This window comes from Maylandia zebra, linkage group LG12, assembly GCF_041146795.1.
Source record: "Maylandia zebra isolate NMK-2024a linkage group LG12, Mzebra_GT3a, whole genome shotgun sequence".
NCBI classification, from domain to species: Eukaryota; Metazoa; Chordata; class Actinopteri; order Cichliformes; family Cichlidae; genus Maylandia; species Maylandia zebra.
The window spans coordinates 10,219,693-10,246,610 of NC_135178.1; the positions used below are offsets into that span (position 1 = coordinate 10,219,693).

General features: G+C 42.1%; 1 protein-coding gene across 11 annotated transcripts; it reads right to left on the reverse strand.

Moving 5' to 3' along the window:
* Nucleotides 1-11: 11 nt before the first annotated feature.
* Nucleotides 12-26,538, reverse strand: ccdc180 (coiled-coil domain containing 180). Of its 11 annotated transcripts, none has more exons than XM_023153111.3 (37): nucleotides 26,357-26,538; nucleotides 22,739-22,836; nucleotides 22,584-22,657; nucleotides 21,995-22,104; nucleotides 21,762-21,890; nucleotides 21,456-21,566; nucleotides 20,360-20,455; nucleotides 20,116-20,279; nucleotides 18,672-18,779; nucleotides 18,451-18,530; nucleotides 18,136-18,224; nucleotides 17,876-17,995; nucleotides 17,615-17,788; nucleotides 16,483-16,598; nucleotides 15,979-16,105; nucleotides 15,747-15,807; nucleotides 15,609-15,670; nucleotides 15,298-15,479; nucleotides 15,049-15,218; nucleotides 13,655-13,835; nucleotides 13,426-13,572; nucleotides 13,207-13,351; nucleotides 9,560-9,676; nucleotides 9,403-9,480; nucleotides 8,661-8,744; nucleotides 8,332-8,486; nucleotides 8,024-8,079; nucleotides 4,804-4,855; nucleotides 3,985-4,074; nucleotides 3,841-3,907; nucleotides 3,532-3,667; nucleotides 2,227-2,387; nucleotides 2,019-2,144; nucleotides 1,844-1,940; nucleotides 632-725; nucleotides 380-491; nucleotides 12-243 (listed from the first exon to the last, which is right to left on the reverse strand). In XM_023153111.3, exons 1-37 carry the CDS (start codon nucleotides 26,414-26,416, stop codon nucleotides 106-108), a joined length of 4,167 nt encoding a protein of 1,388 aa, XP_023008879.3. In that variant the 5' UTR covers nucleotides 26,417-26,538; the 3' UTR covers nucleotides 12-105. The 11 variants fall into 11 exon arrangements, 6 of the variants coding, with proteins under 6 accessions (XP_023008879.3, XP_014264686.3, XP_014264685.3 ...); XM_014409200.3 differs by having other exon boundaries at nucleotides 21,774-21,890; nucleotides 22,584-22,660; XM_014409199.3 differs by having other exon boundaries at nucleotides 22,584-22,660.
* Nucleotides 26,539-26,918: the final 380 nt, after the last annotated feature.

Here is a 26,918-nt window from a genome sequence, read left to right on the forward strand (position 1 = left end):
AACAACTGATGTCAGGAAGTTTTTCTTCTTCTCTGTTTTATTAACAAACATTAAATGCAGTAAATGTCATCACAGCCTACACCAAAAACTTTCAGTCAGCTGCTGCTATGTTGGCTTCTGTATCAGTTTCAGAGAGTGTATCTGTTGTCTCCAGTGTGTGTTCCAGCTCTGCTGTCCACTCAGCTGTCTTCGTTTCATGTCGTCTGAGAGCAACAGTTCCAACTTGACCACTTGCTCAAACCGCTGACACACACACACACACACACACACACACACACACACACACACACAAACATTAATTACATGTGTCATTTTGTTTGTGTGTGTGTGTGTGTGTGTGTGTGTGTGTGTGTGTGTGTGTGTGTGTGTGTATACACACCTTCATAGCAGTGTTTCTTTGCTCCATAACAGTCACATGTCCTGGGGTCCACTTGGATGTAGCGATCGAAACTGTTGTTACCGTAGTATGAGAAGATGGCAGGTCACCTGTGCTGTTGGTTGTCATGTCCACACACACACACACACACACACACACACACACACACACACTTTAAATTGACTATAGTTTCTTCTCTAGTCACAAACATCTGTACTGCCAGGGGTAACATGCAGGTCAGAGGTCAAAGGTTACCTATTTTCAGCGCTTGGTCTGCTTCCTGTTTCAGATGCTGCTTCTACAGTAACAGCACCACACGTCTGCTGTCGTGCTGTTGCTGTACCAGTTTCTATGGAAACAGGTTAAACATAAAAATTATTCAAAGTTGTTTTGGAAGTACTCATCTTGAAATGCATCTGGGAACTTATCTGGGCAGAAATTTTTAAGCACTATATAAATAAACTTTAATTTCATTGGTTACCCAGATATATAAAATGCACGTGGGAAATCACCATTCAGATGCTTTTAAATTTTAGTGACTTTATCCAGAAAGTATACACTTCACTTGTTTCACATTTTGGAATGTAACAGCCTTTTCACCTCAAAATTCTACACACAATACCCCACAATCTTTGCTCAATACTTTGTTGAAGCAGCTTTGGCAGCAATTACAGTTTGAAGTCTTTTTTGAGTATGATGCTACAAGCATGGTACACATATTTTGGGGTAGCTACTCCAAATTTTCTTTGCAGAACCTCTCATGTTTCATCAGGTGGGATTTGAAGGATTGGTGCACATTTTCAGATCTCTCCAGAGATGTTCAATTGGGTTCAAGTCTGGTCTGTGGCTGAACAACTCAAGGACATTGACAGAGTGGTCCCAAAGCCAGAGAACTTTGTTTCTCATGGGCTGAGCATCCTTCATATGGTTTTTCAGCAAACTCCAGGCAGGCTGCCATGTGCATTTGACTGCTGAGTCACTTCTGTCAGCCCAGGGCTGATTGGTGGAGTGCTGCAGAAATGGTTGTACTCCTGGAAGGTTCTTGTCTCTCTACAGAGCAATGCTGGAGCTCTGGCAGAGCAATCATTATGTTCTTGGGCACCTGCCTGATGGATGCCATTTAAATCCGATCGCTCAGACAAACTTACATTTCCAAGGTCATTTTATTGGAATCATCAATAAACTCCAATAAAAAACTATTCAAAAACTTGACAACACTGCCATCTTTTTACATATGAGCCTAAGCGACTATTCCAAGGTCTGATGTCTTGGTGCTAATTACCACAGGGAAATTGCTATGTAGGCTCCATTACTTGCAGCACGTCAGGCAGGTGATCATCTATGATTTATAGCCTAACTGAACAGATGTTTATAATATGTCCATTACAGCTTAAGGTAAGCATCTCTGCACACACACACATGCACACACACACAGCCATTATGATGGTACAAATGACTAAAGGTTACCTGCAGGGCTAAAGAGGTCATTCATCTGATGGAGCAGCTTCTCTGTCAGAGAAGCCAGTGATGTAACAAACTCCTCCCCTCTGCCTCTCACACATTCCTGCATTCAATAATAAAATGCACACTCAAAGTGAGACTGCAGATTAGAAAGGTGTTATCTGGTGCCACTGTCACATACCTGCAGCTCAAGGTGTGCACTGGAGATAGTGCTGTGTAGCTGCTGCTGTCTCAGCTCTTCTCTGCTGTTCAGCATCTCCAGCTCATCCTCCCCAAGAGACGTTCGCAGCTGACCTATGTTCACACTCTGACAACCAGACACATAGAAACCAGTCAGCTTGCAGATCTTTACTGTCTGTATCAGAGCCTTCTGCATCACAGCTTCACACCTTCTCCTTCTCACTGGCTGCCAGAGTCTTCTCCAGTTTCTGTGTGAGTCTCGCCACTTCCTCTCTGAGCCCCGACCCATGCTGTCGCTCATGGTCACTGATCAAAACTGCAGGTGATAAAAGTAGCAGCTCCTCGAACACAGACAGCTGCTTCACCACATCTGACCCATAGACAGGTAGAGACAGACAGTGTGTATAAAATTTTTAGGTGCTTATTCTGTGTGACTGCTTTGAGATATTTGTATCTTTCTAAGATATATAAGTTCAGCCTGATGTTCCTGTTTGTATCTCTCATGTGTCTGTTCTAATTCTGTAGTTTTTGTTTTGGGACATGGGGAAAAATATAGCTTTTAGAGATGGTGACATAGAACAGCTCAAACATGTGCATCATGAGCTGACGGAGAGACTGAAAATGGCAAAAGTGAAATACAAAAAGGAATCTACAGCCCAACAACATCTGTGAGGTGTGGAGAGCAATCAACACCATCTCTGGCTACAGCAAAAACAAAAGACAGCCACTCCTGGGTGAAGTGGGTAGAGCTGATGAACTCAACCAGTTCTTCAATTGATTTTACTGTGTGGTCACACCTACATCCACTGCTGCTCCTCCATCACTTTCTCCTAATTCTTTTCAACACGTGGGCATCTTCAGTGCAACTCCTCCAATTGTGTGCTTCTCAACCACAGCTCCCACGTCTCCCTGCATCTCTAATATGGCAGCTATTTCCTATCTCACACCTGTTCTTCCACCATTGTCTGTCACAGAGACAAAGGTGGGATTGGAACTAGGAAGACTATGCTCTGGGAAGGTTGCTAGTCCAGATGTTGTGTCCAAAACCTGCCTATTCACTCCCCTCCACAGTTGCTTTCTCTGTATCAGGCAGCTTGCAATAAATAATTTAAACCTGGCAACTGTCGTTTTAGTCCACTCTTTGGGACTGGTTTAAGTTACACTCTAACCTGTTAAACTTTATCAGTTGTCATTTTACTGAGCATGTGCAAAAGGGTGTAACTATTGCACTGGAGTTCAGGGCAAATCTCATCCACTCCAGTGGTCCTGCCACTAAGGAGTTTTTAATTTACCTCACCCAAGGTTGCTGAGTTCAGAACGGAGAAAATCCAACTATGTATATAAAGGAAGGCTGGATATTTTCATCTAGCATCTGTTTGGACCAGATCTTCAAAGGACTGTTAGAGTTCAGATTAGGACAAGATTAAGGCCTCAGCCAGATTACAGTGTAAAATTATAGAAATGTTAGTCATCAAAAAGATGGACAGAAAATTGTTGTATTACTGAATGGGTACCATCTCTGCTGGTGTCCAGAAACCTGCTTGCCTGCTCGTGGTATCCCACCAGCTTCTGCTGCGTGTTCTCAATCCATTGGTCCAAGGAGTCAGGAAGAAGCTGGAAACAGCTTAGACGCTCACTGCGATAAAAGTCCTGATGGATGGACAAGCGAAAGGTTCGTGTTAGTTTGTGCAGGTTGAGGTCAATTTGAATTCAGTTTGGACCAGTGGAACCTTAGCATCAGAAAATAATTTAATTATCGAGTGCTCTGTGGTTTTCAGGAAACTGTTAGGGATAGGATTTCCCCTCAGTCATGTTTATGTTACCTCAGCAAGCTGCAGGAGAATGTCATTGGCTTTCCACAACGCCAAATTAACTTTGGAGCTAAAAGACCTGAAATGCAGAAATATCATAATGGAACTAGAACATTCCATAAGCTACACATCAGATCTGAATCAGTTGGGACTCACTGTGCACTCTGATCTGGTTCGGGTCCAAAAATCTGGAACCTTCTCTCATGCCTGATATCAGTCCTGATAAACCTGGCGCCCCTCTTTACACTGAAATACAAACACAGGTTAAAAATAAAATAGGACAAACAAGTCATAGATTATCTATAACATATATCTATTAGTGGTTATTGTACTAAAAATGACCTTAATATGAATCCTCAAATTTGCCATTTTGTCTACAGCTAACCTTAAACCTCACATGACCATGTTTGAAGGAAGGGGACAGAACGGATCAGCTAACACCATTTGATTTGGGTAACCCTAACCCTACAATTCTTCTCCCTAGTCTTGGCAAACCCCATTTTCCTCTAAAAATAGGACATGTGTTAGTCAACTGTGGAATTCTGTTAGGGATATAGTATCCCTTACTCCATTATCCTAATGTACCAGATTATGAGATTTGTGACTTATGGAAATAGGTCTTGGCAATAAGAGAACAAAAAATAATTGTATTCGACACACTTCTAAAATATTTATATTATTCCAAAGAAGTTTAACTTTATTTTTCACCAAAACATAAGGTTAGGTTTCGGGGCAATATACTAGGATAATAATACTAGAAGTATTAGTGTATGACATTACAGTATGACAGTTAGAAAGACTTAGATAGTATTTAAAAATAATAAAAAATTATACAATCTGGGTGTAAGGTCATCAGTGATGATGACATATCAAGAAAGTAAAATGGCTGTCAGTGTTGTTATGTTTGCGACCATAAATAAAATGACATTGATGTTCAGATGAGTTGCAATGCATCAGGTTTCTACATGTGTTTACCTCGGTGCATTGACAGAATCTTGTCTCTGCTGAAGCTGGATAGGATTCAGACCTGCAGAAACACAACATGCTGTCAGTCTGAACTGGGTTGGCTGTTAAACACCAAACGCATTGCAAAAAACCAACAACACGAAATTGAGAATTTTCCAGATCCAAACTTGCTGTATAACATATATACACACCGAACACATTTTGTGGAAAATTCCTCCTCAAAAAAACGCACTTTAAAAGAAAATAAGTTGACAGCAAGTCATGATGAGCTGGTTCTGACGTTTCTAAACAAGAAAAGTAAGAAACTGAGATTCTGGGTTCATCCAATTCTCACAAGTAGGCAGCATGACCTGGAGCAGCGTATAGCTGTATGTCTGAAGTAAAACAGAATTATTTTTCTATTTCCATCTCTCTAGTAGTCAGTACTGGTGTGCGTTTGAGCTATGAGGGCATTTGTTTCCAAATGCAGTCTGCGGTCAGATCTGTTTATTTGGGTCCAAAAAAATGAAGGTTGGTTTGAAAAAATAAATGCCAAAAATGTGTCCCAGTGAAATAACGCGGTCAGTGTGAACAGATGCACAAAGAATAGCTTTGTCTGAAAAATATTTAGAATGCACAAAATATTCATATTGATTTTATGCATTCAATGTGTGAAGCCCTTCAGTCACCAGTTAATCATCCAGGCTTAAGGGTATGTTAAGAAAGGCTGACACACAGACACACACCTTGTTTATATAGTCTTTGGTTACGCTGAACACACAAATGAAAAACTGTAATGCCAAAATACTTCATTTGAAAGTTTTCAGTTCGTGAAAGTTTTTTTTTTTACTAAGGATATGACTGAGTTTCAGTCAGGTTTCAGAGCTCATCACAGCACAGAAACAGCTTTAGTGAAGGTTACAAATGATTTTCTTATGGCCTCTGACAGTGGACTCATCTCTGTGCTTGTCCTGCTAGACCTTAGTGCAGCATTCGATACTGTTGACCATAATATCCTATTAGAGCGATTAGAACATGCTGTAGGTATTACAGGTACTGCGCAGCAGTGGTTTGTATCATATCTATCTAATAGACTTCAATTTGTGCATGTAAATGGAGAGTCCTCTTCACACACTGAGGTTAATTATGGAGTTCCACAGGGTTCAGTGCTAGGACCAATTCTGTTTACACTATACATGCTTCCCTTAGGCAGCATCATTAGAAGACATAGCATAAATTTTCACTGCTATGCAGATGACACCCAACTCTATCTATCTAGCAAGCCAGATAATACACACCAATTAGTTAAACTGCAGAAATGTCATAAATGGTAAATGGCCTGTATTTGTATAGCGCTTTACACAACCAGTCATCCACCCATTCACACACTGGTTAAAGACATAAAGACCTGGATGGCCGCTAACTTTCTGCTTCTTAATTCAGATAAAACTGAGGTTATTGTACTCGGCCCTGAAAATCTTAGAAATATGGCATCTAACCAGATTCTTACTCTGGATGGCATTACCTTGGCCTCCAGTAACGCTGTGAGGAACCTTGGAGTCATTTTTGACCAGGACATGTCCTTCAACGCACATATTAAACAAATATGTAAGAATGCTTTCTTCCATTTGCGCAACATCTCTAAAGTTAGAAATATCCTGTCTCAGAGTGACGCTGAAAAACTAGTTCATGCATTTATTACTTCCAGGCTGGACTACTGCAATTCATTATTATCATGATGTCCTAAAAACTCACTGAAAAGCCTTCAGCTAATCCAAAATGCTGCAGCAAGAGTACTGACAGGGACTAGAAAGAGAGAGCATATTTCTCCTGTTTTGGCTTCCCTTCATTGGCTTCCTGTTAAATCCAGAATTGAATTCAAAATCCTGCTCCTCACATACAAGGTCTTAAATTATCAGGCCCCATCTTATCTTAATGACCTTATAGTACCATATCACCCTATTAGAGCACTTCGCTCTCGCACTGCAGGCCTACTTGTTGTTCCTAGAGTATTTAAAAGTAGAATGGGAGGGAGAGCCTTCAGTTTTCAGGCCCCTCTTCTGTGGAACCAGCTTCCAGTTTGGATTCAGGAGACAGACACTATCTCTACTTTCAAGATTAGGCTTAAAACTTTCCTTTTTGCTAAAGCATATAGTTAGGGCTGGACCAGGTGACCCTGAATCCTCCCTTAGTTATGCTGCAATAGACATAGGCTGCCGGGGGGATTCCCATGATGCATTGAGTTTTTCCTTTCCAGTCACCTTTCTCACTCACTATGTGTTAATAGACCTCTCTGCATTGAATCATATCTGTTATTAACCTCTGTCTCTCTTCCACAGCATGTCTTTTATCCTGTCTTCCTTCTCTCACCCCAACCGGTCGCAGCAGATGGCCCCGCCCCTCCCTGAGCCTGGTTCTGCCGGAGGTTTCTTCCTGTTAAAAGGGTTTTTCCTCCCCACTGTCGCCAAAGTGCTTGCTCATAGGGAGTCATATGATTGTTGGGTTTTTCTCTGTATCTATGAAGCGCCTTGAGGCGACTTTTGTTATGATTTGGCGCTATATAAATAAAACTGAATTGAATTGAAAGAAGGAGTTTGCATGTTCTCCCCGTGTTTGCGTGGGTTCCCTCCGGGTACTCCGGCTTCCTCCCACCATCCAAAGACATGCAGCTTGTGGGGATAGATTAATTGGATAATCTAAATTGTCACTAGGTGTGAATGTGCGAATGAATGTGAGTGCAAATGGTTGTCTGTCCCTGTGTGTTAGCCCTGCAACAGACTGGCGACCTGTCCAGGGTGTACCCCGCCCCTCGCCCTATGACAGCTGGGATAGGCTCCAGCGCCCCCCACAACCCTGAAAAGGATAAGCGGAAGCGAATGGATGGATGGATGGATGGATGGATGGATGGATGGATGGATGGATGGATGGATGAATTGAAAGAAATCCTGATCCTCACCATAAACCTACTCAGCCCAGCGAGGTCTGAGATAACCTGGTGAAAGCTAAAACCACTGTAAAAGTGCTCTACACAATAGAAGTTAAGGCAAATTCTATTGTAATGCTAGAATAAGTTAGCAATACAAGTTCAATCCTGTGACCAGTTTTTAAAAAGAAAAACAGTGAACTGCACTAAGCTGCCTACAGGTTGTATGAGTGGTGAAGTAGTTTATGTGCAACTCTCTGCAACACTACTGAGAAAAAAGACATATTTCCGTCAGAATGAAAAAGGAAACAAATGTTTGTACTTTACCAGAAGATATCCTTTGTCTCCGTTCTCTTTCCTTTGCTGGATCTTGGCAACTAATCCTGTATGTTTGGGTGTTGGACAGAAATAAGGGGGTGAAACATTTTTTGTCTGCATAATCAAAGAGTATCACACAACCAGCAGTAATCTTGTTCCTGCAGCAGCAGGATTATTAGTGCCTTCTATTAAAGTTGGAAGTTGTAATGTCTGAGTTCCGAGTTAGAATTTTCAACTGGAAGTTGGATTTTCAACTCTGAAAATTAGAGCAGCCCCATCAACCCAAAGTTAACTTAAATGGACCTCCACATATATACCTGTTCAAGGACCTGATGATCCCCACAACAGGATCATCAAGGGGGTCCATATTTGTTTTGTTTGGCTGCAGTAAACCAGGAGACAGGTTTAGCAGGACCTGCTTCCTGGATTTATGGTGACCTGACAAAGCAAGGCTTTCCTCCAGTGCAGAGTCCTGAACACAAAAATGAAAAATTAATCCACATGGAAAGAAAATAGACCGGGTCAAGACTGTCTGCAAAAGGCAGAAGAAAAATAGAAGATGAGGGCATAGACCCCATGCAGCCTAGAAAGAAGAGAAGCAGTGCAGAAAAACAAGGCAACAGGTGGTGGATAGGAAGTGACATACCAAACTCAAATCCAGGTACTGACAGCACTCCCTGAGTTCTTTATTGATTGATGACAGGAAGGAACAAACCTGATCTGGAGACAGCTGCATATAGAGAAAATATTCACGTTGGAGCTCTTGTTCTTTGGTATAAGTACTACAGTCCTCTGTACAGTAACTGAATAGGAGTAATAACAGTAGTCATTTGACCAGGGGTGAAAAAATAATGTTATGTTACTACTATAAGTATGGACACAGATTTTTTTTCTGTGGCTTTTGTTTAATTATGTGCAGTTTTGGTGGAGTTTGTACTGTTCATTCTTGCCTCTTTTAAATCTACCAGTTTTCCCATTTTCCTGCTTTTATTCCTACCAGCCCTGTTCAATTAGCCAATGTTCATATTATATCTGGATTAGATCATCTCCATTGTCATCTTCTCAAACATGTCCTGACAGCATCCAGCAAACCTGCTTTTCAGAATTGTTTCCTGGAAGCTCTGACCATGTACACTGTGTTCTTTGCAGTTTCACCACAGCCCTCAAACTTGTGGAAATAAAAAAAATATAAGCTTCTGTTTCAGAGGTGCACAAAAAGATGACCACGAGTCTGAGATCACTCAAATTCATATCAGGTAAGCCTTTTGGTTTTAATTGGTCCTGTTCTTGGACATTTTTGATTACCTCTTGTATTTATGGGCCACTGTTCTTCCAGCTGCAATATAACTTTGTCACTGCACAGTCAAATCTCCCAGCTACCTTACTACCTGTGTGTCATCCAACATCTTCCTCAGGTCCTCCAGTCTTTTGCTGATAACAGTCTGCTGGTGGTTACTTCTGGCAGCCTGGACGGGCCCAACAGTATTAATAAACAACCAGCAAAGACGGAGAGAGACAAGCAGACAGAGAGAGAGAGATGGGCACCTCAGCTTTGATGTGAACTTGTGTGCTGGTGATCATTTTCTGGGCGTCCTCAATAAATTTCACCTCAGACTTCAAAAAGGACAGTTTCTCTTCCAAGGGAGCCGACACTTCTTTCACCTGCAAAATATCATTCGACTGTTTAATGTTGAACACCAGAACTACCTCTGGAGTCTCCACTAGTGTGCATAGAGTATTGCTACCATAAATATCATGTGAAAAAATTCAGTTTCTACCTGCCAGACATTTAGTGGTCTCACATATCATTCCACTTTAAAACTTATTACTATTACTACTTATCTCTCTAGTTGCTTGGACTTTTTCTATATTGTTCTATTAATTAATTAATTAATTAATTAATAATTAAAGGTAAAGACCCAAGAATCTGCTTTGCTGACAACCAGATATAAACACATTATATTCACGATCTATACTGTATACACAGTGGGGCAAAAAAGTATTTAGTCAGCCACCGATTGTGCAAGTTCCCCCACTTAAAATGATGACAGAGGTCAGTAATTTGCACCAGAGGTACACTTTAACTGTGAGAGACAGAATGTGAAAAAAAAATCCATGCATCCACATGGTAGGATTTGTAAAGAATTTATTCGTAAATTAGGGTGGAAAATAAGTATTTGGTCACCTCAAACAAGGAAAATCTCTGGCTCTCACAGACCTGTAACGTCTTCTGTAAGAAGCTTTTCTGTCCCCCACTCGTTACCTGTATGAATGGCACCTGTTTGAACTCATCATCTGTATAAAAGACACCTGTCCACAGCCTCAAACAGTCAGACTCCAAACTCCGCCATGGCCAAGACCAAAGAGCTTTCGAAGGACACCAGGAAAAGTATTGTAGACCTGCACCAGACTGGGAAGAGTGAATCTACAATAGGCAAGCAGCTTGGTGTGAAAAAACCAACTGTGGGAGCAATCATCAGAAAATGGAAGACATACAAGACCACTGATAATCTCCCTCGATCTGGGGCTCCACGCAAGGTCTCATTCCGTGGGGTCAAAATGATCATGAGAACGGTGAGCAAAGATCCCAGAACCACACGGGGGGACCTGGTGAATGACCTGCAGAGAGCTGGGACCAAAGTAACAAAGGTCACCATCAGTAACACACTACAACGGCAGGGAATCAAATCCCGCAGTGCCAGACGTGTTCCGCTGCTGAAGCCAGTGCATGTCCAGGCCCGTCTGAAGTTTGCCAGAGAGCACATGGATGATACAGCAGAGGATTGGGAGAATGTCATGTGGTCAGATGAAACCAAAGTAGAACTTTTTGGTATAAACTCAACTCGTCGTGTTTGGAGGAAGAAGAATACTGAGTTGCATCCCAAGAACACCATACCTACTGTGAAGCATGGGGGTGGAAACATCATGCTATGGGGCTGTTTTTCTGCCAAGGGGACAGGACGACTGATCCGTGTTAAGGACAGAATGAATGGGGCCATGTATCGTGAGATTTTGAGCCAAAACCTCCTTCCATCAGTGAGAACTTTGAAGATGAAACGAGGCTGGGTCTTCCAACATGACAATGATCCAAAACACACCGCCCGGGCAACAAAGGAGTGGCTCCGTAAGAAGCATTTGAAAGTCCTGGAGTGGCCTAGCCAGTCTCCAGACCTCAACCCCATAGAAAATCTGTGGCGGGAGTTGAAAGTCCGTGTTGCTCGGCGACAGCCCCAAAACATCACTGCTCTCGAGAAGATCTGCATGGAGGAATGGGCCAAAATACCAGCTACTGTGTGTGCAAACCTGGTAAAGACCTATAGTAAACGTTTGACCTCTGTCATTGCCAACAAAGGTTATGTTACAAAGTATTGAGTTGTATTTTTGTTATTGACCAAATACTTATTTTCCACCCTGATTTATGAATAAATTCTTTACAAATCCTACCATGTGGATTCATGGATTTTTTTTCACATTCTGTCTCTCACAGTTGAAGTGTACCTCTGGTGCAAATTACTGGCCTCTGTCATCATTTGTATATAGTATTTGTATTTGTATTCTATTTTTATCTTATTGTATATTTATTTTATTTTATTCTACTGTATATAGTATTTTATTTTATTCTATTCTGTACAGTTGTGTACTGTATTTATTCTTATTGTATTCTAATTTTTGCCCCATAACTTTTGCACTGTCCACTCCTGCTGTGACAAAACAAATTTCCCACGTGTGGGACTAATAAAGGTTATCTTATCTTATCTTATCTTATCTTATTTTAGGTGGGGGAACTTGCACAATCGGTGGCTGACTAAATACTTTTTTGCCCCACTGTAAAAGATGTACACAGCGACCTGGACATTGACAATAGTGTAAGAAAGCAATATTGTTTTTCAGATTATTCCAAAAAACACCAATAAACACCAGATTATTGGACATAGGGCCTACAGTAGCATGTTCCTAGCTATCAAAGAGACTGGGTCCTTTCAATTTAGAGTAGCAGCTCTACTCTGAGCCCCTCCCCGATGGCCCAACTCATCACCCTATCTCTAAGAGAGAGGCCAGCTACTCTTAGACAAGGCTCATTTCCGCCGCTTGTATCTGCAATCTTGTTCTTTCCGCCACTAACGAAAGCTGGTGACCATGGATGAGGGTAGGGACGTAGGTATACCAGTAAATTGACAGCTGTTGGCTTTATCAGGCCACCCCCTGATAAAGCCAACAGAACTGCATCATCTGCAAAAAGCAGAGATGAGATTCTGAGACCACTCAAGTCGAAGCCTTCCACTTGGTCCAGTGTTCTGCCCAGTCACATCCTTCCAGGTCTCACTGTCGTTGCCCACAAGTGTTGAAGTCTCTCAGTAAGACGACAGAGTCCCCAGGTGGACCTTCCTCAAGCATCCCGCCCAGGGACTCCAAAAACTGTCATTCGACACATAACCGCAGATCACAGTTATGACCTATTTCCCGACCCGAAGGCACAGGGAACAAACTCTAACGCCAACCAGGAAAAACTTGGATTGCTTTGGCTGTATGTTTTGTGTAATTTATACTTTTTGAATAGCTCTTTGTCTGGTCCCTCACCCAGGACCAATTTGTCATGGGGGCAAAAAGTCCACTGACAACATAGCCCCTGGAATCCCTGGGACACTGAGGGGCAAAAGCTGTTATAAAGGGGAAACTATACAAATAAAGAAAATGTGATTGTTGGTGCCTTTTGGAGGATTAAAGAATTATCTAAATAAAAGTTATCTAATATGTTTGTGCTTCACTTATGGTGAGTGATATTCTAGTATTGTCCCAGTGTGTTACTTTCCACTGTTTAGCTAATATGCTAATATGTGTGTCTGAGCATTGCCCCAGTACAGTTCATGTATGCAGTTTGCTTACTAAGCTTGTTACTGTTATCTACCTATCGAACATTCCACTTTCTTGTCCAAATATGGTAACTTCTGACCCCAACTGTTCTCAGTGAAAACACTAAGAATAAGGTTTCAAAATCCTGAGTCCACAATTAAATGGTGACCATATGGATCTTTTATATATAGTCTAGGTTTGATGTCATCATGGGGCCACCAGGCAAGAGAATTGGGATGGAAATAGGAATTTTGTCCAAAGAGCGACCAGGCTCTACTCGACCATTTTATGCAAACTGTGCTTTACAGAAGTAACAATTAACAGAGGATAATACATTGCACCTTCTGTAAGCTCCTGGATTCAAAAGCCTCAAGAGCAGAGTAGATGGACTCCTCAGTTGTGCTGATACGCTTAGTTTCCTCCCTCACCCTTCTCTGAAACATCTTTAGCTCCTGAGGTGCAAAATCTCCTCCTTCACTGAACAGCCTGCAGGAGGAAAACACACTCATCTGGTGATGATCACTTTGTTTTGCTGAAGAGTCTGCTGCAGCTGCCGTTACCTGAAGGAGCTGAGGAGTTGTGCTGTTTTGTTTCTGCCCTCCTCCATTCTTATCATGACTGTCTGTCTGAAGTTGGTCAGCCAGTCCTGCGTTTCTTTGATGTGTCCATGCAGACAGTCCTGCAGTGTGGTGCTAGCAGCCTCCCAACTGCAGAGAAACATACCTGTGGTCAGTGTCTCGGTCTCACTAAGCTGACAGTCACATAAAGGTGCAGATAGACAGTTTTTACTGTTGACTGCTGCTGGCTGTTTGGATGTTGGCCTCAATGTTGGACAAAGTGACCATAAGCTCCATGTTCTTTTTCTTTATGGAGGCCTGCAGGTCTTGCAATTCCATCCTACAGGAAGTCAACAGGTCCAACACACCCTCAAAGTGGGTGTCCACATGCTGTCTGTGGAGCTGTAGCTCAGCTACGCAAAAAGACACAGTTTGGTTAAGAGGTGTTTTCATTATTAACCTGTCACTATATGCTTCTAGCTGCTTCTGTAAAAATAATATGGGAAGGACCACAGACTATTAATATAGATGGACATTGGTATTGGTAGTGACGTGCTAAGCAGATGCTACAGAAAGTGAATGACATTTTGTGACTTCAAGCATCTAACTTAACTGCTGGCAATGAGACGTATCCAGACAAGAGGTAATCTTTTCCCAAAGAAGCTGATTCTGAATACAATTTTGGATGTTGAACTTCCAGTGGGAGAAACAGTGGGTGGCTGTAGCTCAGGAGGTTGAGCAGGTCACCTACTGATCGGAAGGTTGGTGGTTCAATCCCTGGCTCCTCCAGTCTGCATGTCAAGTATCCTTGGGCAAGATACTAACCCCAAGTTGCTCTCCGATGCATCCATCAGGGTGAATGTAGTTAAAAAGCACTCAGCATAGAGAAAGTGTTTGGGTGAATGTGACATCTTGTCTAAAGTACTCTGGAGTAGAAAAGCACTATATAAGAATCAGTCCATTACCAATCAACTTTCTTACCTGGATTATTGAGCAGACAAGATAATCTTTTCTCAACTTCCACGCAAGCTACTAATGGGAGTGAAAGATATAATTGATTGAAATATGGCCTGGTATTAAATACTGTATGCTACAGGGTCACTTAGGCAACTGGAGCATTGAAGGACCACTAGCTGTTAGCTTCAAACAACTAGACTACTTCCAGGGTGGATGCAGTTTTAAACCTGTATTCTTTTCAGTGGCCAGCATGAGTGAGTCATTTAGTTGAAAAACAAAATCTTATACGAGGATAATAATAATTAACTGGCAAGGTCGGAAAACCTATTATGAGTTGCTTCAAAAAAAAATTTCACTGATGATTCTATAACTGCAGTTTTATTGTCGATTTATGTCAGTGGCTGTTAAAGTTAGACATTAGAGACATTTTAAAATCATTTCTGAGTGGCAGCACTTGCTTGTAAAAGGATTTGGTGTCTTTTAGCCTCATGCATTCAAGTCTGATTTCAAAACTTAAGATGTCAGTAGGAAAAACGTTGAAATCACTGTTTAAACCCATCTTTTATATCCATTCTGTGAATCATGATTACTAGCATGTGTTACAGCAAATTCTGTAACCTTTGACTAACTTTCACCAACATTTGTGCATTGTTTGTGTGTGTCTGTTACCCATGCGGGGCTCGTATATATGGGTCTTGATATGTCGGGGGCTCAGCTGCTGGAGTTGGAGCTCCTGCTCTGAGCGCACCGCCTCCTTCCTGTCTCTCATCATTGAAACCGCTAAACTGAGCACATTGTGGAAATGCTGCTCCAGGTGGTTCAAGAACAGAGTCCGGGACCTTGACACACAGACAGTCAGCCTTTGAGGTGGTGATCTTTCAACTGAGAGTGGAAATACAAGCGTGCGTGTGTGAGTACCTGCTCAGTGAGTCCAGGAGGAGGTCCACAGGAAATAAGCTCAGGTGTGTCTCCCACTCCAGGTTGACTGGCAGGTTGGGAGTGGAACATCTGAAGACAGGAGCTGAGTAGACCACATCTTTTGATGAGGTAAAGGTGACAGAGCTGCTGAAATCACAGATCTCCTTCAGGATGGACCCTGCCTGAAATGCACACACACGCACGCACGCGCGCACACACACACACACACACACACACACACACACACATAACCATTGATATTTTCTGGATCAATCAGAAATTGATTATTGTTTATCATTAATTAGCATCACCTCAATTAGCCAATTTTGAGAGCTGTGTGAAGTTTCAGGACTTTCAATCTGCCAGCTGGTTTCTACACAAACAAATAAACATGTCAATACTAAATAAAACCAGTTTAAGTATCTGAGCATGAGTGTGAAAGAACAGACCCAGGTATGGGCTGGATCGGCCGCTAGATGGTTGGACAAGCTTTTCCAAATCCCCTGGACTCTGAGAAAAAAAGAGACATGACTTAAATTGATGATAACCTTTTTTAGAGGACAATGAGATGAAAAAGTCAGATGTGTTCAGATCGATGCAAACTATTTCAGGTTTCACTGTAATTGTGTTTCTGTGGTTACCGGCTACATGTAGTGAGTGAGGTCTGTCTGCTATGGTTACCGGTTGGTAGGTGTGACTCAGGTGGTAGAAGGAGCTGAGGTTCCTGCTGTAGGAGACAAGCTCCTCCAAACAGCACGACGGGTGAAGATTCAACAGGGTCCATTGATCAATGACAAATTGATTGCAACTGCACGCACACACACACACACACACACACACACACTGAAAATTAGGACCTTTTATTCAAATTCACCTTTCTTCCTGCCCACACAACCTCTGTCCTTTTTACAGTTAAAGTTGTGGCTGTGTTCGCCTCCGGCCAATCAGACAAATGATCATGTTAAATAATCAGAGTTGGTCAGCTAAGCTTTGCGTTTTCATGATGTGATTGATTGTTCCCTGGGGAACTGTACAGACATTGCTTCCCTGCTATGGTCCAAGGCAAAATGTTAACAAACTGGGTGGGGATGTTGTGAATTTCAATATTTGTAATAAATTGGAGAGAAAATGAACTTTTATTTGGATTTTGCTTTGGGATTAGCCTTAGCTGGCACCCTGTAGTACCTGTGCTTAATCTGCTGCAAGTAACCGATAGTTTTGTCCAGAGATGTCTTCAGAGCATCCTCACTGCTCTCTTGACGGAGTCCTCCTAACAGGTCATCCATTTTCATCTTCCGTTTCTGATAGAATAAGAGCAAGCATGTTGGAAAAGGGAACCTGTCGTGCTCTCTCTTGGGCAAAAGTGTGAAAACCACGTCGACCTGTGACGGTAACTTACCTGTATGTAATTTGTTAACATAAATCCTTTAAGGTGCTATTAAAAACTTTGCCCGCTTCCTGATTTCTTAGAGGTTTTTTTCTTCATATTTGTCACAATTACACGTTTCTGATTATCAAATAAATTCTTATATTAGACCAGTGGTTCCCAAACTTTTTTTACATACTTTTTTGTTTACATGAGATGAATTGCAGAATGGCAGATTGAGAGAAAATACTGTAAATCTTACTATCTTCAGGTTTTACACTCTTACATATACACACGCAGTTACTGTCCCTCCATTTAGAAAGGCAGAGGCATCATGGTGGAATTATTTTACGTGTAGTTGTTTTTTTCCTGGGTAATAATATTCAACATTGCTATCAATACATTTTTCAAAAAATGCCTCTCTGTGCAAAATGGGTTCAAAAACATAAACAACTGTGGGATGCTGTTTGTCTGTAATTTGGACAGGGGGAGTAAATTATGGCAGGATCAGCCTGATATTATTTGTATCCCACTGTAACTTTACTGTATAAAGAGCTAACATGTCCAAAATGTCAGAAGTAGTTAGTTATCACAAGTTTGTGAACTAAAAATCAAGAATGTGGGATACTGTTTGTCCGTGATTTGGAGAGTCTGGCGCCTGCTCCTGACGCAGGGAAAACCAATTCTGCAGGGGAGACCTACCTTGGCACTTGTGCAGGTGAAGCCAAAGGGAAGATATGCTTCACCATATTTTCTAGTCTTTGGCTTGGAAGGAAGTTGGTTTAGAAACATATTTAGCGATGCCTCATCTCCTGCTTTGCGTTTGTGTGGGAGCCCCGTCGAAAACCTGTCCATTATGCTAGCAGTGTCCAAGCATTCTTTTTTTTTTACTACTTGATTGTGTTTGTTGTTTTTATTTGACTTACCTGCTTGTGTTTTATTGCAACTCACTTGTAAGTGCTGCTGCTGTGAGCATCTGAGATCATTCAGGTCTTGTTGTAGTTTTTCATCTCTCCTCTCTAATCTTTGGCAATGTGTCTCCCACAGCAATGCTGCTGCTCGCATGACAACAAATACACTTCTACTTAGACTGAAAGCATGACGGGCCACAGAGTCACTGCTCACCTGCAGACAGACAAGCAGAAAGCATGAACACGTGGATGCTCTGATACAGTGCACAGAAACAGTCTGAGGCAGGTTTACGTGACTGACATCTAAAGCGGCCAGCTGCTCTTCATCCTGACTCTGCTGTGCTCCAATCACTGTGAGAAGCTGTGAGTTGATGATGTCATTCACTTCCTCTTCTGACAATTCCAAAGATGAGAGGACTTCCTGTAGGATGACAGGTTAAAATTACAGGCCTGTATGCTGGAATGTAATCATTGCTACGATGATGTAGCTGCAGACAGCAGTCAGCTATTAACTAAAGGTATTTGAAAGCTGCTACATCAGAGCTAACCAAGCGCATTTACCTTACAGCGCTCCACCTCCGCCAGCCGATTCTGCCATGTCTGTTCAAAGCAGCAACGCAGCTGATGGAGAAGCTCAGTGTGGAAATGCTCTGAACACACAAATACAAACCTACATTTATCATCACCATAGTATAACTCAGACTTGTGCTTCTGCCAATTTACCACAAGCAGGATAACAGATGATTTGGATGACTTGGTAACATAGCTGCTTCATGAAGGTGATACAGTGATGTTTTCTGCTGTTCAAATAGTGATTTAAGTTTGTAAAGTGAAACTCATACTGTATCAGTAGTAGTGACTCCAGAGGACAGTTACCAATTTGCTGATTGACATCTGTTAGTTGGTCAAACCAATCAGACACCAAAGCTTTGGAGCAGGTGGGTGGGACCAGAGAGCTGAAACACAAAGAGAATATGTGACTTGACAAGAAGAACACGGGGTGAAAACAAAAGAAATTACACTGAAACTGGACTGACTGGATCTCCAGGCAATGAAAAGATTATGATTTATGTTTGTTTATTTTCACCTGATCTTACCTGATCTTGTTAATGATGTCACGGCGCCGTTCAGTCAGATCTTGCTGGGTTAGTTTTATCTGCTGAACTGAGGCCAGCTGCTGATCCTCATTCCTGCTGCAGAGACCTCTACGACACAAATACTACTGATTATCAGCCAGTTCAAAAACTTACCATGGTATACAATTTGGAGTGATGCCTGATCTTTCAGTTGTAGGACTGACTGTCACAGCAGTTCTGAAACTGACCACAAATATAGAAAAATATTAGGAAATAAAAGCCCTCCAACTTGTCCAGGGTCTGGGAGTTAAAAAATTAAAGCTGCAGACATTACCTCAATGTCAGTTTGAGATAGTGTCCTTGTTAGACAAATGTTAGGCAAATTGGTCCTTGGTGAGTGGCCAAATAAAGAGTGATTCAGTCAACACCTATGGACAGAAGAAAATCAAGGTACCAGTGTACCATGTAGGGTTGCCCAACCCTGTAGCCAGGCCTCCAGACAGAGCTGTAAGAAGAGTGTCCGGTGGTGAGGTTCACCTTTAGTTCTTAAAGGCTTTGGATGTTGTAGGGCTGTCTTGGTTGACATGCACCTGCAACATTGCGTGGAGATCTGGGGCCATGCCTATGGATCGGCAGACTGTGGTTGTGATTCCCATCTTTGAGAAGGGGGACTGGAGGGTGTCCTCTAACTACGGGGGGATAATACTCATCAGCCTCTCTAGAAAGGTCTATGCCAGGGCACTGGAAAGGAAAGTTCATTCATTCGTCAATTCTCTGATACAGGAGGAACAATGTGGTTTTCATCCTGGACCCAGAACATACAACCAACTCTTTATCATCTTAAGGAGCTATGTGGGAGTTTGCCCAACCAATCTACATGGGTGAAGTGATCTGGGAACATTCCACTGTAAAGAGGCTGCAGGGCAGACTCAGGACACGCTGGAGAAATGATATCTCTGGATATAATGGATGGATGGATGAATGGATGACAGTGTAAAGATAGTTATTTAAACATTTAACCCTGAAATGTCTCACAGTCTCTCAGTTTTCTTCATGATGAAATTACGGAAAATGTTCTGGTATCTGATTACCCAGACTGCCCTGTATTTATAATAAGTTAAATTTAATATTGTCAGCCACTTTTTGCCACCCCTTCTTTTTTGTTTTCGTTGCTTTGGTGACAATGCCTGTAGTCTAAATCCCAGTCCTCCCCTAACAGGAATTCTTGCTTTGCTGAGGAGAATCTTCGTGCCCTGCCATTATTGATATATTCTGTAGTTAATGACTTCTAGAGTCATAAGAGGAGTTATTTTGGATTACCAAACTCAGCAATTCCAATCTAATTCTCTTCTGACTTTGGGAAAATGAACAAAGTGGATTAGAGTGTTGAACAAGCTAATCCTGAATCTTTTAAGCTTCTGGCTTCTTTAACTCACATCAATGTATAACATGGTGCTCCACTCACCTGAACTGATCTACAATTCTGTGGACTCTTTTCCTTCTCCAGTGACTCAGACAGTCCTCCCAGTGCCGACGAAGGATCGACTCCTTATGTAGATTTTCCTCCTGGAGGAGCAGCAGCAGTCGGGCAATGCTGCGACGGTTTGCTAGCATAGACTGATTCAGCATCTGAGACAAACAGAGATATAGAAGTGCAATTTATCATTTTATGTAGGTTAGAGGTCAGATGAGAGGTCACAGTGACTTACTGTAGCTTCAGTGTGGATCAGCCTGTGGATGTCAGATGGATGCAGGAAACTGATCTGCTCCAACACACGGTAGTACTTCCTGATAATAGCTCTGATCTATGAGAAAAAGAAAAATACATTGACTGAACTGCTCTTTTTCTAGAATGATTATACAGCATGTACATCATTTAATGTCTTAAACAAACAGGAAGTGGTCCACAAGTTTGAATTTTGGTTTGGTTTTTCTCCACAGCTGCTCAGCAGTATACACACTGGCTGTTCTATTATTCTATCCACTTTGTGTACCAGTACCACTGAGAGCAAACCAGCCCCAGAGAATCAAACTACCACCACCATCAATGACAGCTGATAAAGTGTTCTTAGGATTGAAAGCCTCACTTTTACTACTCATCATGCTATCGTGGCCAAATAGTTCAATCTTTGTCTCTGACCATAAAACCTTTCTCTTGGGGACATTTGGCTACTCCACATGAGCAGCTGCAAATTTCAGCCAAGATTCAAAGCGTCTGTTAACGAGCAGGGCCTTCTTTCGTGATCAGCACTCTATTATTCCATGAAGATGTAAAACCCGGTTTTAAATCATTTTCCTCTTGTCTCAGGGTGATAGTTTGGGTCTTCTTCCAGACCTTGTTAAAGTCGTGGCACATCTGAACATTTGTTTGAACTGATCATCTTAATATGTGCTCCAATGACTCCAAGAGACCTTCCCAACTTGTGTAAATGTACAATTCATAGATCAACCACTTCTTTACAAGGCTGTAAATGTAGAACCTTCAGCAGCACTTATTAAAAGACTTAAGTGAGTCTATGTATATATTTAAGCTTGTATCCATACTTGTGTCAATGTTTGGATTAGTTAAAATCCAAAACAAATTTAAACTTGTGGACCCAATTTCTGTTTTTAAGACATCAAAGCTGTTGTATAGTCCTTCCACCATAGGAAAAAAATAGTTTAAAGAAATGTATTATGAAGATTTTAAGTATACTTCTGACCACAACTGTACAGTACTGCCCTCTATTGTTCAACCACTGACTGTGGGTGTCAAATGGTTTCTTTGGGTAAAATTTTAAAAGTGTCAGTGACGCTCAGTCTGACCTGGTCAGTACGTTGTTTTTCAGTTTCAGTCAGTTTGAGGTTAAGTTCTACGATAGTGGTCTTCTTCAGCTTCACGTCTTCCTCTACCTTCTTCCAAAGACCGTGGATCTCCTGCACACACATGAAATTAACACTCTCAAAACCAATCACATTTCTCCAGCCCATAAGATATTATTTTCACACTCCACCAACCACACCAAGTCTAATTATTCTGAAGGTTTGGCAATTTTTAAAAAAAATCACAAGCTTCATCAGGCTGCGGGTTTAAAACTGTATTTGATCTTCTAAACTTTATGTCATGTGTACCTGCATACTGACATCTTCCAGATCTTCCAGCTGATTCATTCTGACTTTCAGGGTGTCCAATCTGAGATCCACCTCCTGCAGACTGGACAATAGCTCCTGACTGATGGCCTTCACCTGAGTCTCACACACCTGACACAATGACAGACAGTGGCCAATAATTTCACACAGAGTATGTATTGTGACACCACAGCATGTATTGCCCTCAGGTGCAGTGTAACTACGATGCATTGTACCTGAGACAGCTGGCTCAGGTCTGAATCCAGCTGTTTGAGAGCCTCTTGATGTTTTTGAATTTTTTTCTCTGTCAGACGTTCAATGATGTCAGAGCTGGGATGATCAACAACTAAAATAAAGAGAGAAGCTTCTGACTGTGATGTGAACATTGACATTTTAACTTAATGTTTCTGTTAGATTAGCTGATCTAGCTGCAAACATTCAGGTCTGAAAAATGAAGTGCCAAAAACCCCACCCTGTAGTCTCTCTTCCTGTCCAGAAACAATTAAATCCCAGCTTTATAGTAGTAAAAAGCTTTTTTAAATGTTACAAAAAATTGCTTTGCCCTCTGTGAATAGTAACCTGGGCCTGCTGGGGGCTCAGCTTTGGTTGTGTTAAGGAATGGTGGGCAATGAGACGCCATGCATTCTAAAAAAGGTAAAAACAACAAGTGAACACAAGTAAACCTAGATCCATTGTCCACCCTGTATGTAGCCATGACTGCACATGACTTGACAGCACAGTTTTGGGCGAGTGGCACCCCAGACCCACTTTAGCTACGACCCTGTTGTATTGCATGTCTGTTGTAGAAGTAAAAGCACCACTAACCCACGGCATCTGGAAGTCTGCCGACATCATCTATGACATCATCATCATCATCATTGTGTTCCGCCTGCTGCCTTCTACTAAAGGAAAAAACACAACATGTTTTGAGAGAGTGGATGCAGTACAGATATGTAACAGTGGTGTGTGTCTCTGTCCACCTGCTGGCTGTGCTGCAGTGTGTGTTGCTGTCCACAGCAGACAGACAATTTGTCCCGGTGTCTCTGCATCCGGCTAGAAGAGATCTGGACAGCTGAGCCTGAAACACATGAGAACAAGAAACAGCTCAGTCACTGCTGCAACAGAACATGTCAGCCCTCGTCAGACATCTTGAGTTCTGCTGATCAGTGAGCCCACGTTGTCAGTTTTACTCTTCAAGGAAGAAGGAAGGAAACAGTGAAGTGGTTCTGTATGAACACAGGAGGACGTGTGCACAGTCAGACTGTACACACCTCCTGCGCTCACAGTGCTCCTACTGCAGCATCAAATCCCACTGCTTGAGGCCTCTGTTTGTGATTTCTTACTGGGAAGGAGTCAGTAAGGTTTGTTTACCTCTGCTCCATGATTCAAAGTATGAAAGTGTCAGCTTTTTCTAAAACATGCTTAACCCTCATCAAATCAATGCATGCATGCAAAATCAGTAATTAATGCAACAAGCAGCACACTTCAATCGTTATGTTCATATCTTTTCTTTTTGCAGTCTGCAGTTCATGGGGCAGTTATCAATGGTCAATGGTAATTTTATTGTCCCCAATGGGAAATTGATTTGCAGTCTGTCCGTACACAGAGAGACAAAAACAAACAAACACCACAGCCCAAATTTTATCATCAACAAAGCAACGGCAACAAGCCTTATGGTTTAGTGTTGCTATGGCTGTAAATGTGTACTTCGGTGACTCCCAAATGCTCTGTGCTAATGAGAATTTCTTTTTCAAGTTTATGTATAATATTTAAAATGTAAAACTTAACCAGATATGGAGGGAAGAGTGAGTTCAATCTTCCCTCCATATCTGGTTCAGGCAGGCAGCTGGAGCTCTGCAGCATCATTCACCAGTGTTGGTCAAGTTACTTTGAAAAAAGTAATCAGTAACTAATTACTGATTACTTCCCCCCAAAAAAGGTAATCCCATTACTTCGGTGATTACTTATTTTCAAAAGTAATTCGTTACTTAGTTACTAGTTACTTTTTAAAAACATGATTTACAACCTGAATAGGTGATAAAGCAATAGATCTTTCAGCCCTATTCTACTTTCTGCATAATCCATCATGTAAAATATAATCAAATGGAAAAAGTCTCTTTTTACATTTTTTTTATTAGTTTTAATCTTTTAACTTTATGCCAATTCTGAACAAATATGGTATAAAGAAATCTTTAGAGTTTTACCAATGGAAAGACTGAGTGCAAATTAAGTGCCAATGAAGATATTTTTTTGGATATATGGCGCCCGCTATTGGATTACTTACCTGATGATCTGAAGAAAACCATAGTGAGAGGGGCAGCCCCACTCCAATGGCGGGTTGAGTTTGTCAGGACAAATGTGTAAATGACTGGTAGACCGAATTATATATATTGTATTAGTTTTTCGTTTACATGTCTCAGACTGCTTATTGTGTTTGTTTTTTTGTTTTTTCTCTCTGTTGTTGTTGTGGTAATTGTTTTTGTCTTTTGTTGTCTTTTTTTGTTTGTTTGTTTTTTGTATAAAGGAAAAAGTAAATAAAGATATGATGAAGAAAGAAAACCTGGATGGCCTCAAATTTTCTTACCTTCAACGAGGATAAAACTGAGGTAATTGTTTTTGGACCAAGCTGTAATTTCAATGCCCCAGATTTGGAATTATGTAACCTAACATGTGCTAACATGTTCTTGGATAGCATACTTACATTCAAGAAACAAATTAATTCAGTTGTCCAGCGGTCCTTTTTTAAATTAAGGCTCCGATCCAAAGTGAGATCTTTTTTATCCTTTAGAAACTTGGAACGAGCAATTCATGCGTTTGTTTTATCTCAAAACATTAAGGCCAGGGCTGCCCTTTGTCTCCGGTTCTGTTCATAATTTTTATGGACAGGATTTCTAGGCGCAGCCAAGTGGCGGAGGGCTTTCGCTTTGGTGGCCTCAGAATCTCATCTCTGCTTTTTGCAGATGATGTGGTTCTGTTGGCTTCATCGGGTGAGGGCCTCCAGCTCGCACTGGAACGGTTCGCAGCCGAGTGTGAAGCAGCGGGAATGAGGATCAGCACCTCCAAATCTGAGGCCATGGTTCTCAGCCGGAAAAGGGTGGAGTGCCCACTCCGGGTCGGGGATGAGTTCCTGCCCCAAGTGGAGGAGTTCAAGTATCTCGGGGTCTTGTTCGCGAGTGATGGGAGAAGGGAGCCGGAGATCGACAGACGGATTGGGGCTGCAGCTGCAGTAATGCGGACGCTGCACCGGTCCGTCGTGGTGAAGAGGGAGCTGAGTGTAAAAGCGAAGCTCTCAATTTACCGGTCGATCTACGTCCCTACCCTCACCTATGGCCACGAGCTGTGGGTAGTGATCGAAAGAACGAGATCGCGGATACGAGCGGCAGAAATGAGCTTCCTCCGAAGGGTGGCTGGCCTCTCCCTTAGAGATAGGGTGAGAAGTTCGGCCATCCGGGAGGGGCTCGGAGTAGAGCAGCTGCAGCTCCACATCGAAAGGAGCCAGCTGAGGTGGTTCGGGCATCTGACAAGGATGCCCCCTGGGCGCCTCCTGGGTGAGGTGTTCCAGGCATGTCCCACCGGGAGGAGGCCCCGGGAGAGATTATATCTCTCGGCTGGCCTGGGAACGCCTTGGTATTCCCCCGGATAAGCTGGAGGAGGTGGCTGGGGAGAGGGAGGTCTGGGCCTCTTTGCTTAGGCTGCTGCCCCCGCGACCCAGCCTCGGATAAAGCGGATATGGATGGATGGATGGATGGATGGGTTTTATCTCAATTGGATTACTGCAATTCACTATACTGTATGTGGGTGTCAGTCAGTCCAGCTTGGCCCGGCTCCAACTTGTACAGAATGCTGCAGCTCGCCTTTTGACTCGTGTGAAGAAACACCAACATATTACTCCGGTGCTTGCTTCCCTTCATTGGCTTCCAGTACGTTTTAGAATTAAATTCAAAATCTTACTTTCGACTTATAAAGTGCTAAATGGCCAGGCACCGGACTTTTTGTCTGACCTATGTAATGTTCTTATTCCTCTATGAATAAAACATCAAGAATTGCTCCTGGTGCTAGCTTCAGATAGGTGTTTATTATTCTTTCTACCACGATAACTTCTTCTTCTACTCTGTATATCTTATTGATTCCAGAGCGCCCCCTGTGGGTAGCTTCAACAATAGCAACTATTATTACAACCTATTGCAGCTTTATACGCCCTCTAGTGCCCTTCGATCAAGCCATCACCTGCTCCTTACCTTACATAAGTCTAGGATGGTTCATAGAGGAGATCGGGCACCGATTGTGGCACCGAAAATGTGGGATGATCTACCTCTCCACATTAGAAAGGCCCCAACTGTTACTCTTTTTAAATCGCATCTTAAAACATTTTTTTTACTCTGGCTTTCGAAACTGTATGAGAGTTACCAATTATTTTATCCTAATTTTCTTTTAATTTTCTTACCTGTTGTTGTTGTTGTTAATGTCATTGTTTAATTGTTATTTTGTACAGCACTTTGGTCAACTCCCTGTTGTTTTTAAATGTGCTTTATAAATAAATAAATGAAAATGAAATCTCTTTGTTGCGGCGTTCAGGTAAAGTGTGACCTCAAACCCACCTGAGCGTCGAACAGCTGCCGGTAAACTTCCCCGCTCGGAACCGCGGTGCTCTCACACATGACGATGAGGCTTGCTGCAATCTTCAGTCCAGGCTGACAGTAACACTGTTTAATAACCTTTCTTTCTGTTGTCACACACACTAAACCATGTACCTGCTCGGGCTGAGCGTTTTTCCCGTCACCATGACAATGTAACTTGGACAAAAGCTGTGTGGCGTTCAGGGTCAACGGGAAAAATGTGCCTTCTGTTTGCAGTTCCAAGAAATCAAACTTTTCTTACATTTTTACCACTTTCCTGGTGTGAAGGAGTAAAAAGAAGGTAAAACGCAAGTAGCACCGAAGCACCTAAAGCCAGTATGGACAACCAAAGCGATAGACCGAGAAAAACACAGCTTTAGTTATTTGGGCCAACTGTCCCTTTAAATAAACATTGTCATAAACGGAAGCACCGCGACCTCGTCCATGTGTCGAGATGGTTCCTCAAACTGCAGTAAAACAATAAAGTCCTAACATCCAGTTTGAGGTTCCTCAAAGAGCTCAGCTCCAGTTGACCTTTTCTTCA

Coding starts and splice junctions, on each gene's coding strand:
- ccdc180 (XM_014409199.3), bottom strand. CDS start 26,416: ATGTGTGAGAGCACCGCGGTTCCGAGCGGGGAAGTTTACCGGCAGCTG. Junction 16,106..16,482: donor TTGCAGCAGATTAAGCACAG/GTACTACAGGGT, acceptor GTGTGCGTGCAG/TTGCAATCAATTTGTCATTG. Junction 13,573..13,654: donor ACAGCCAGCAGCAGTCAACA/GTAAAAACTGTC, acceptor GTTTCTCTGCAG/TTGGGAGGCTGCTAGCACCA.